The 12,036-nt window shown below is 41.3% G+C and overlaps 1 protein-coding gene across 2 annotated transcripts in view; it reads right to left on the bottom strand.

Moving 5' to 3' along the window:
• Positions 1–12,036, bottom strand: part of PPM1A (protein phosphatase, Mg2+/Mn2+ dependent 1A) — a 44,642-nt gene that overhangs the window by 18,506 nt on the left and 14,100 nt on the right. For both annotated transcript variants that reach the window (XM_030558515.1, XM_030558516.1), the window contains exon 2: positions 1,179–2,032. In XM_030558515.1, coding sequence (XP_030414375.1) covers positions 1,179–2,012 — 834 coding nt within the window. In that variant the 5' untranslated portion in view covers positions 2,013–2,032. The remainder of the gene's footprint in view (positions 1–1,178; positions 2,033–12,036) is intronic.

The following is a 12,036-nucleotide window of genomic DNA, read 5'->3' as shown; positions in this document are numbered from 1 at the left end:
TATCTCTCACCAACAGAAGTTGGTCCAATAAAAGATATTACCTCACCCACTTGTCTCTAGAAAACTACTACATAGTTAACAGGGTCATTGTTTCATATCTCTTTAGAGAAATGGTGCCAATACTAATGATGCTATCTTGCCTTTATTTACAGCTTACATATCAAAGCTCAGTTTTATAAATACGATTAAATGCTTGTCTAGGGACAGTTAAAACAAACTGACATTTTAACAATGTTCAGTCTGTCCTATTGAGTAACAGAACAACCTTTCATTTTGTTTATAGAAACATACAAATTCGGACTCATTGCATATAAAAACAATCACAAAATCTGTATTCGTTAAGTAAAACTGTGCCTGTCTTCTTGAGCAGATATAATTAGTTGGACTCCTGGACGTCAAAAAGCTATACAAAATGATTTGCAAGTAACTGTATAATAAATTTTTTTTTATGCAGAAGTAAAAGTATATAAAGAACAATTTAAAAAAATCAGATCAAAGATTTCAGTAGTTAATTGAAGTTCTTAATTTTAGAAATCAAAATTCAGTCATTTTGCAATGGTTTTGGCATGATTCAGACAGAAATGCTACATTTCTCAATGATAGAAGAGGAAAAAATAAAATTGTTTGTGCCTTTTACTTACTTTTTTGTAAGGTATAAAAGCAGCTTATTCATTTTTTCCATTTCCTTTCTTTAATCTTAGAAATAGATCATTTCTCCTCAGCTACTAAATTTTCCACTCACCAATTCTCAAGTACTTCAGCCTCTATGCGAAATGTGATGCAAGACTGATATTTCTATCAAATGTTTTAAAATTCATTTTTATTACATTGTGAAGCAGCAAAAAGGGACTGTTTTAAACAATGACCAAGGGAAATAAAAGTGCCAACTGATCTGCAATAGATCACAACATATTTTTACATGATTTAAACTCCTAACCAAATAAGGAGGCCTATTATCGAAGCTCAAGTGCCCTTATTATTTGCTGTTCCTAGTTATATCCCCAATGGCATTCTAGTAAGTGGCATCATATAGTTATTGTTACAAAATTGTACAGAAACTAAACTTCAGCTACTCTATAGATCTGAACTGAAATTTATTTTCATCTTGTTGACAACAGAAAAACTCCTACTACTGTACTGAAATCATAATAGGTTTCGCCTCTTAAAATTCTGGCTACCTTGTACAAGCAGGTGTCGACTATCTCATTGCAAACTTTCTCAAGGTCATCAGTGACTTCAAGTCTGGATCTTACAAAGTCACAGAGCTCTTCATTTCCCATAACATCCCAGATACCATCACAAGCCAGTATGATAAACTGATCATCTTCTTCTGATCTCTCAATTTCATAAACTTCAGGCTCAGGTGAGACAAGCTGCTCTGTAGGGCCTTTCCCATGGACACATTTGTAATCAAAGTCCCCAAGAGCTCTAGACACAGCAAGAGAGCCATTCACACGTTGAATCATTACAGAACCACCTGCATTCTGTATACGCTCTTTCTCCAGTGGATTACTTGGTTTGTGATCTTGTGTGAAGAAGTGAACCTTCCTGTTTCTACAAAGTAAACCTCTTGAGTCTCCACAGTTGATGAAGTAAGTGTGTTGAGGAGAAATCATGACACCCACGGCCGTTGACCCGCTTCTATCTGCACCATGTTTCTTCTCAGAGATTACTCTCATATGTTCATCAATTTGCAGAAAACCTGTTCTGATTCCACTCTTTACACTTTCCACAGAGGGTGGTCCATCGGACCCTTTAAAATCCTGGTTGCTTGTGATGTGATCTAATAAATGCTCACAGCAGTACTTGGCAACCTGGGATCCAGCATGCCCATCATATACCGCAAAAAATGACCATCCATCAAGTCCATTTGGCAAACCAATAACAGCTGTATGTGCATCCTCCATCTCAACTCGCCAACCTTGCATACTACTTAGCCCATAACGTAGCCCATTACCCTGCCCTTGGGCATTATGCTTCTCCATCTTTGGCTTGTCTAAAAATGCTCCCATGATGACTTGTTCCTTCAGTTCTAAGGAAAAAAGAATATTATTGTTAAGCTATATCAACAAAACAAGTAACCATTTAAACATGTTACTAGAAACTATTAAACATAGAAAATGTTACTTAAATAATATTAAGGTAAGACACAAATGAAGATGGGAAATAAAAATTGATGGCTAACTTTTGGTCCTTAATTCAATATTTTACATCATAACAAGTTAACTAAAATGTCAGCCTTAACTCTGAACTGCCCTGTTTTGCATTTGTTGTTGATTTAAGTAAGGACTTCACTACTAATTGAGTGTACTCTGTATGTTTTTGTAAATATTTAATCTGTAACCATGCATGAAGAAGGGTTTACATGAGTTTAGTGTCTGTGGTTTTCATCAAAACACTTGTAGTGAAAATAAGTCTAACAAAAACCACCACTCAAACTACTTTAACTAACAGACATCTTAGACTTTTGGTTAGTTTTTACAGCAACTAACTTCTCAGATGTCTATTTTATGGTCCAGATGTGTTTAAAACGTCATACTTTCTGTGTGCTTATACTTCAAGGAGGAAAACTACCTTTGACATGTTTGCAGGAATCTGTTTGGAAATAAAATTACAAGTATTAGAAACTCACATTTCATATGTTGCAGTAAGCACATTTTATTTTAATATTTTCTTTATTCACTTTTATGTGGGCACAGACAACCAAGCATATATTTGTGCACAAAAAACACTATTATGCTTTTAAATAGTGTAAATCAACTGGTCTATCTTGACTGCTCTGTACTCTCATACCCTAGCCATTCATCTTGCCCTTTTAAGCCCTACCAGTTTAACTTCGTAGTCATTAAATCACCCAAATCAGCTCAAATTTTACATGCTCTGAAGTTTTCCACCATTTGGACTGTGCAACTTGTTGTGATGCAACACAAGATAAAGAAAAGTTGGAAAAATCCTATTCCACCTAACAATTGATATGCTAAGCATAAAATTGACTAGGAAGGAGTCCCCAACTTCAGGGTGCCCGAGGTCCAAACAAGGCTGCTATTCTGACAGAGCATTTCATTTATGTGTGTTGCTTTTCAAGGGGTAAACATGCATATAAAGGAACTGGCCCACACTGTCTTAAGGATGACAGCAACACTTTATTCCATCAGAACATTAAATATCTCTAAGGAAAAAATTAATCCTGGTAGCTTTCCAGATAATTTCTACCCCGGCCCCCACTCCTTTGGAAGCAAAACATGCATACTCTAGCTCACACAGCCCAAGAGGAAAGAGGGATAAACAGTGACGTAGCAAAATTTGAGATGATACAAAATTGCTCAAGATAAGTCCAAAGCAAACTGTGAAGAGTTACAAAGGGATCTCACAAAACTGGGTGTCTGGGCAACAAAATAGGAGATGAAATTCAATGTTGATCAATTCATAGTAATGCACATAATCCAAACTATATATACAAAATACAAATGGGCTCTAAATTAGCTGGTATCACTCAAGAAAGATCTTGAAGTCATTGTGCGAAGTTCTCTGAAAACATCCACTTAATGTGCAATAGCAGTCAAAAAAAGCTAACAATGCTAGGAACCACTAGGAAAGGGATAGATAACGTGACATAAAATATCATAATGCTACTTTATAAATCCATGGTACACTCTGAATACTATGTGCAGTTCTGGTCACCCATCTCAAAAAAGATTAAAATGGGAAAAGGTACAGAAGGGCAGCAAAAATGATTAAGGGTATGGAACAGCTTCACTATCAGGAGAGATTAAAAAGACTGCGACTTTTCAGCTGGGAAAGGGACACCTAAGGGGAAAATATAATAGAGGTCTATAAAATGATGACTGGTGTGGAGAAAAGTAATAAAGAAGTATTATTTACTCCTTCACATGAACACAAGAACCAGGGGTCACCCAATGAAATTAACAGGCAGCAGGTTCAAAACAAACAGAAGGATGTACTTCTTCACATAAAGCAATGGCAACCTGTGGAACTCATTTCCAGGGGATGTTGTGATGGTCAAAAACATAACGAAGTTCAAAAAAAATTAGCTAAGTTCATGGAGGGTAGGTCCATCAATGCCCTGGGTGTCCTTAGCCTCCAACTGTCAGAAGCTGGGACTGGATGACAGGAGATGGATCACGCAATGATTGCCTGTTCAAGTTCATTCCCTCTGAAGCACCTGGCATTGGCCATTGTTGGAAGACAAGATGCTTGGCTAGATGGACAACTGGTCTGACCCAGTATGCCTATTCTTATGTTCTCAGAGTATTTACATTTGATCTGAAAGTGACAGTATATCCAAATATATGTATATGCTGCCTATGAACAAAATCCTGTATATAGCCATATCTACATTAGAGAATTAAGTTGATTTAAATTACGACAATCATAAACCACTGTATTACATTGCTTGCGCATATTCATACAATGATCCTTGTGTCAGCGCAGTGCATCCACAGTTGTTGCTCTAGCACCAACAGATGGAGCAGTGCACTGTTGGTAGCGACCCACTGTGAAAATCACCACCTTCTCCTGCTAGGAGATCTGGGAAGGAATCACAGTGCACCATGAAGGCAGGATCATTGCCCCATGATGCAATTTTTTCTGTCCCATAATTCTCAGGGCTTCTGACTAGGTTACATGCTGTTTTTCAACTGCTCCCATAAACTTTGCACCCGTCATCTCTGCCTGAAAGCATGGATCCTGCACTGCTCACCAGTCTTGTGATGAACGTTATGAATGCAACGTAGCTCATCGTGCAGTATTTCATGAAGCGACATGTTTTTGGCACCATACCAGAGCGATGGTTTGCCTCCCTTGCTGTCGGGTACACCTGCCTCAGCTCCTTGATCTTCGCACAGCATTGACGTGTATCCTTTTTGTGCCCCTTCTGATCCATGCCACAAGCAATTTGCTCATAGGCGTCAAAGTTCTACAGCTAGATCAGAGCTGTGACTGCATAGCCTCTTCTCCCCACAGACCCCACAGATCCAGCAACTCTGGTGCACTTCCTGCAGGAGTGCGTTTGATGCAGAAAGCAAGCATTGTCAGCTAGGAAGATGCAAGGTGAGCTGTCCACACCGAGCAAACAGGAAGTGGAAATTTCAAAAATTCCTGGAGCTTTAAAGGGTGTATACCTGTGTACCTGCAGCAGAGTAGAAACCGCTTACCAGTAGTCACGACAGGCATTGTGGGACACATTCTGGAGTTACTTAGGGCAACATAAGCAAGCGCACAATCTATACTGACACTGTGTTGCTCTAACTTCGTCGCAAAAAGCTCTATGCCGCTTATTAGGTGGTTTTATTAGGTCAGCATAGCAGGAGAATTAAATCAGCAGGAGAAGCATTATTGAGTGTACACCTCCCCAGTTTTGTCGACAAAAACTGACTTTTGTCGACAAAAGTGCCAGCGGCCAAAGTGCACATTTGTTCTACATTATTTAATATAAGAAATATAATTTTAGCTATACTACCACAATATTCTGGATTTGAACAAATTAATTAAAAAAATTATTCCCATAGCAACTGTAGCTAAGGCATGCACAATGTATATACCGTTATCTAAGTCTTATAAGCATATATAAAATATTACACATATGAAAAGGGTCATGCCACAATTGCTATAGAGTATACCATCTTGACAATGCATTTCTCTCTCCAGCGTATCATCCCACTGAAATCATATACTGACCTAAACCCCACTCGTTTATACAGTGTTACAATAATTCAAAAATAGAATTATTTCCTAGAAAACTACAGCTCACTTATTCCACTATAACATTCCTCGAATGTTTTGGAATGAACTTCAATAGTATAACAAGTATTAACAATGGAATTTAATCAATTCAATAATTTCACGTTTTAATTCAAGACTTGAAAATCTGAGTATAAAATAAGAATTTAGCAGAGTAATTTCATGTTTTGTAAAGTATTTCTTACCTCTTGCTACTGTGTAAACCATTTGCACAAAAAGGAAAAGTGAATATACAGAGAATGCAGTAAAACTGACTATACACAAAGTGCTTGTCAAATGCAAACTACACAAACTAGATTTTTTCCTCTAATCTTTAAATTACAAGGGTTTTAGGAGTTAACTTTTAACGGAAATAGAAACAAAACATTCAGATAGAGGTGTGCTTTTTAAGTTGGTGTTTCCCTTTTCATTAAGGTTTTTGTATACATTTTTGAAAAGACAGTATCTTTGACTACGAGACCTTTTATTAAGACAGACTGACCATATACAACCTTAACAATCCTCAGTGGAAAACTGTTCAGTTAATTTTTGGAGTAATTTATCTACCCCGACTCCAGTCAAGTTAGTTTCATCACCAATATGAGGGTAGGTCAAAGCTCTTGCTATCTTGTCTAGACTAGAATTTAAAGGTGAGATGTTTGCATGTGTTAATATATTTTTAAAATCTAATGTAGCAGTAAATATAATCAGACTGGAGGATAACCACAACGTGGTTGTGGAACTCGCCCTAGGAAATTTAGTTATTCAGAGCCTACAGCAGGGGTAGACAAACTACGGCCTGCGGGACTCTCCTGCCCAGCCCCCGAGCTCCTCTGAAGAGAGCATTAGATGAAGGCATATATGGTTTATCATGTTTTTTGAGAAAGTATGATTACTGACAATGTCACTCTACATAAAATGTTAGTCAACAGGAAAGTTCTTCACTTCTGCTCCAAGCTGGCTTAAAAAATATAGATTTGCACCTAGGAAACTTTCACCTAGGAGCAAGGTGCTAAGCCTTCAGTTTCTGCAGAATTTCAGCTTTCATTTGAAAAATAAATTTCTGCAAATAAATTTCTTGCAAAAATAGCTTTAGATTCAGCTAAAGCACTGTCTTTCTGAGTCCACAAACAAAGCTCAAAAGTTTCAACAGTGCCTCTGCTGGCATTCCTAGCTTCCCCACTCAGTGCAGTAGGCTGAAATATACAGGACTCTGGTCAGTATGACTACTGCTACTCAAAACCTTGTAGGAAAACAGTAAAACAACAAATCATGTTAGTTTAATTTGATTGATTTAGGATATCTTATGACTAGCAACAAAGGCAGATGAGCTACTTGTGGAGAGCTAACAGAGAAGACGACAACAATCCAAAAAGCAGAGATCATAAAGATTAAAAGGCTTTTTTTTTGGTGGGGTGGGGGTTGTTGGGGTGCTAAGAAAGAAAACTGCAATTTTCTCACCAGAATATTGCCCACACTTTATTGTTTCCGCCACCCCGTATCATTTCCCAGCATACCCCACTAATAATTCAAATATCAGTCTCTAGCCAGTAAGTCCCTGGTACATCTTTCACTCATTCATAGAGTTCTAAGGGCTTACCTTAACATAGAAGTTGCACTGGTTTAACTAAATTGGTATAAAATCACATCTTTAATTAGACTGGTATAACCTTCTATGTAGATCCAATAGCCTAAGTGAAATCACGAGTCATTAATGCAACAACACAGCTGTGAGAGAAGTCTGAGCCAGACTTGTATAGTAACGGAGGATCTTAGAGATGTATGTCCCTGTAGATGCTCCACTTCAGGTGTCTGTGCCTCCTGGCACCGATCAGAGATTTATGGCAGCAGTGCCCACACAAGTCAGATGTGTACAGTAGGCATCTCGCAGTGCCATTGGTGCCACATCTAGCACGACCCGAACCCTCCAGTTCCTTCTCTACTGCAGACTCCTAGTGGTGAACTCCAAAGCAGAGGGGAGGAGGGCAGGTAGTGGAGCACATACAGAGACACACATCTCGAAGAACCTCAGTTATTGCACATGGTGTATAACTTTCTCTTCTTCGAGTGCAGTCTCTGTGGGTGCTCCATGTCAGATACCTCTATAATGCAAATGAAAGTACGGTTAGGCCAACTATGGTGTCAGCTGCGGAGTCCTGAGTGACTGCATAGTGCTCAGTGAACGTGTGGACAGTGGCCCAAGTGGCTGCCCTACAAATCTCTAATATCGGAAAATCGTTGAGGAACACTATTGAGACAGAAACAGATCAAGCAGAATGCGTTCTGATATGTGTAGGAAGGTCAGTATTTCAAATACGATAGCACTGTTGAATGCATGTGGAGATCCATTTAGACAATCTCCAAGTGGATATTGCGCAGCCTTTTGAATGCTTAGTAATAGAAATAAAAAGTCTAGGGGATTTCCCAAAAGATTTGGTCCTTTCCAGGTAAAACGCTAATGCCCACCTAACATCCAAAGTATGTAAAACGGCCTCCGTTGAAGTGCCGTAAGACCTGGGATAGAACATGGGAAGATGGACTGGTTGGTTCATATCATAGGCTAATGTTATCTTCAGTAGGAATTTTGGGTGAGGTGGTCGCATGACCTTGTCGCATGACCTTGTCTTTGAAGAATATTGTGAAGGGAGCATCGGCCATGAGTGCCCCAAACTCACTCATCCGTCTGGCAGAAGTAACAGAAACCAGAAAGACCACTTCCATGGAGAAATGCAGCAGGGAACAGGAGGCTAAAGCCACGTCTATACTACCTAACAGCGGGTAGTAATCGATCTATCAGGGATCAATTTATTGCGTCTCATCTAGACATGATAAATTGATCCCCGAATCGACACCCGTACTCCATCTCAGCAGGAGCAGTAAGCAGAGTCGACGGGGAGCCGCAGTGGTCAACTTGCTGCCGTGAGGACGGCCAGGTAAGCCGAACTAAGATACTTCAACTTCAGCTACGCAAATAGTGTAGTTGAAGTTGCATATCTTAGATCGATCCCCCCCCTCAGTGTAGACCAGCCCTTAGGGTTCAAATGGTGGTGTGGTGAGGCATTTCAACACTAGTTGAGTTCCCAGGCAGGGGTAGGTTGGCAAACTTCTGGGTAAATGTTCTGGAGACCTAAGAGGAAGCATTTAGTATTTGGGTGCGCAAAATTGAGTTCTCATCAATCTCGTGATAGAATGCAGTAATTGCCGCAAGATGGACTCTGATCAAGCTCACTGCTAAACCAAAGCATTTCAGCTCCAGTAGGTATTCCAGCACTACCAATAGTGGTGCTGTGGAGGCAGTCAAGTGTTTTTCTTGATACCAGGAGGAGAATCTCTTTCATTTTTGAAGGCAAGTACTGTGCGTGGTCACCTTCTTGCTGTTTAGTTACACGTTTAACTTGTTCTGAGCAGGCTAGTTTGCCATTATGGAACCATGCAGATTCAACAGAACATTTGTGGTTCGTTATGGATGCAAACAAATTGTGAATCTGTTCAGGGGCACTGATGCCTTGGCTTCTATAGCATTGAGATGTGCCCCGATGAAGTCCAGTTGTTGGACAGGGATTAGAGCGGATTTTCGTTCATTTATCTGTAGTCCTAGATCCCTGAATAGCGTGACCATTTGTACTAAGTCCAGTGCATCTTGTTGTATTGGGCCTTTGAGAAGGCAATCATCTAGGTAAGGGAAAATCATTATCCCTGTTTGCATAGATGTGCCACTATCACCGCTAGGGTTTTGGAGAAAACTCTTGGTGCAGTGGATAGGTCAAATGGTAGTACTCTGTACTGGAAGCATTCGTGTCCTACTGTGAAACGCAGGAATTTTCTGTGAGCCGGGTGTATGGTAATACGAAAATAAGCATCTTGTAGGTCGAGGACTGAAAACCAGTCCCCCTTTTCCAGAGCTGGAAGTATCGTGCCCAGTGTCACCATTTTGAACTTTTGAGTGTGTATGAACTAGTCGAGTTTCATGAGATCCAGGACAGGGCTCCATCCCCCATTCTTCTTCTGGATCAAGTAGTAGGAGTAGAACCCCTTTCCCGTTTTGCAAAAGTACTCATTCCACGGCATCAAGTTGCAGAAGATGTTATGACAAGAAGTTGATCAGGTGCTCATGAGAAGCGTACCTCAGGAGGGACTGGGGGGGCGGGGAGGGTTGGTAGGTGGTCAGGAGGTAAAGGGGATGGTATATTCCGATCGTGCAATCTCTAACATCCATTGATCCATTGTTATTGAAGCTCAGATGTGGTAGAATGGGTGAAGGCCATGTCCAAAGCATGGGAACAGACTGGGTGAAAGCGCTGCCTGGTGAGGGAGGTCATCCAGACCCTCAACCAAAATTTCAGAATTGTGGCTTGGGCGGAGCCAACTGAGAAATCAACAGTTGAACTAGAGATGCTCTCTGTCACTGCGACCGTTGGTGATGGTTTTTGGTTCTCATATTCCACTGTTGTTGCTGTCGGTTGGAAGAGGAATCCCTGTTCTTCTGATATGGCTGGTTTAATCTTCTCTTCGCAAGTAGAGTGTAGATCCCCAAAGTGCAGTGTGGCTCGAGAATCCTTCATTAAGTGGAGCACCTCATGTGTCTTGTCGAAAATAGCTTCTCTTGGTCTAAAGGTAGGGCCTCGATCCTGGTTTGCAGTTCTTTATGTATGCTAGAGGATTGTAACCAGGATGCCCAGTGCATAACTAAGGCTGTAATCATGATTCTGGCTGCCATGTCCATGATGCCTAAAAACACTTGGAGGGATGTTTTAGCTACAAGTTGACCCTCATTTACAATGGCCTGGAATTGTGATTGTCTCTCCTCGGGGAACTGCACTGTCAACGAGCTGAGTTTCTCATAATTATCATAATTGTATTTGGCCAGCAAGGCTGAATAGTTAGCGACTCAGAATTGTAATGTCACCAAGGAGTGATTTTTTCATCCAAAGAGGTTGAGCCTCGTGTTGTTTTGCGGGGCGAAACTGTAGTTTGTCACATTGGTTAGCAGTGGTTAGCAGTGGTGATCACCAAAGGGTTGAGAGGCAGGTGAGAGAAGAGGAAGTCCACTCCTTTGGCAGGGATGTAATACTTTCTATCGGCCCTTTTGCATGTCAGCGGAATTGAGGCTGATGTCTGTCAGACAGTCTTAGCTAGTTCCAAGATCACACCATTGATGGGCAGGGCAATTTTGGAAGTAGATGCAAGTTATAAGATTTGTATCAGCTTGTGCTGGTTTATCTGCACTGTTCCTAGAACTGTCTGAAGTCATCCACCGAGGTAGGTGACAGTGGCATGATTGCCTCATCCGGGGAGGAGAAGTATTATGAGCAGGAGATGTTGCTTCCTGATCAGTGGCTGTTTCTGTCTCATCCCCAACATTCTGAGCCTCCGTTGGCTGCAGAGTGGGAGACACGGGATTAGACCTCAGCTCACCTCTATGAGCCATGGGTGGCCTGGTGTGGGGTCCCCAGTAAATTGCCCAGGGTTCCCAATATGCCCATTGCATTGGGAAGGCCATTGGTGGATACATCGATGGTGGGGCATATCATGGTTGAGCTGGCTGTTTATAAGGGTATTTAGGACCCATCTGGCTACATACACGGTGGTCGGTCTGTCTTTCGGTGATGAGTGGTGCGGCGAGAAAGTGCATGGTTCCTGCATATCATCATCATCGGACGAGTGTATTGCGCCATGAGAAGTATGGGAATCTGCTCTATAACTTACAGGAGAGCCCTCAGTACTAAGAAGTGGGGACTGCAGTGCCGCTGACACTGCCAAGCCTCTCTGTTGCAGTAGATTCTATGTCAGTTCTGATGTCGGTGCCATCAAGATGTGGCGTTGATTTAGTCAGCATGGTCAGTGCCAACTTGGTTTTCTCAGCTGATGCCAGTGCTGGGGTGGAAACATGGTGCTTGAGGAGATGCTCAGTACCAGGTCCCTTATGGGTGAATTCAGTGCCTTGGAGGAGGCATGTTGCCATCTGTGCCTTGACTCTATCTCCTTCATTCAGGACTCAGCAGTGCCAGAGGTGCCAGAGTGTTATAGGTGCTCACCCAAGCATGTGCTGGCATCAGAGGTAGCGACTTGCAGGAAAAAGCCAATGTTTCTGCAGTGCTTTCTGTGCCCTCTTCGTCCATCTTTTAGAGGAAGGCAAGTCTCCTGTCTCTGCATGTCGGGTGCCCAGAGAGGAGGTCCATTGGTCTGGCTCTTGTTGAAGAGATTTCTCCATCAGTATCATTTTCAAGTGGAGATCTCAGTAACACCGAGCTCTCGCTTTCAGATTACTGCAATGGGTGCATTTATGCAAAATATGCA

Source organism: Gopherus evgoodei, chromosome 4 (assembly GCF_007399415.2).
Source record: "Gopherus evgoodei ecotype Sinaloan lineage chromosome 4, rGopEvg1_v1.p, whole genome shotgun sequence".
NCBI classification, from domain to species: domain Eukaryota; kingdom Metazoa; phylum Chordata; order Testudines; family Testudinidae; genus Gopherus; species Gopherus evgoodei.
Note: the sequence above shows the minus strand (reverse complement) of the source record. Positions and strands in the feature narration are given on the sequence as shown.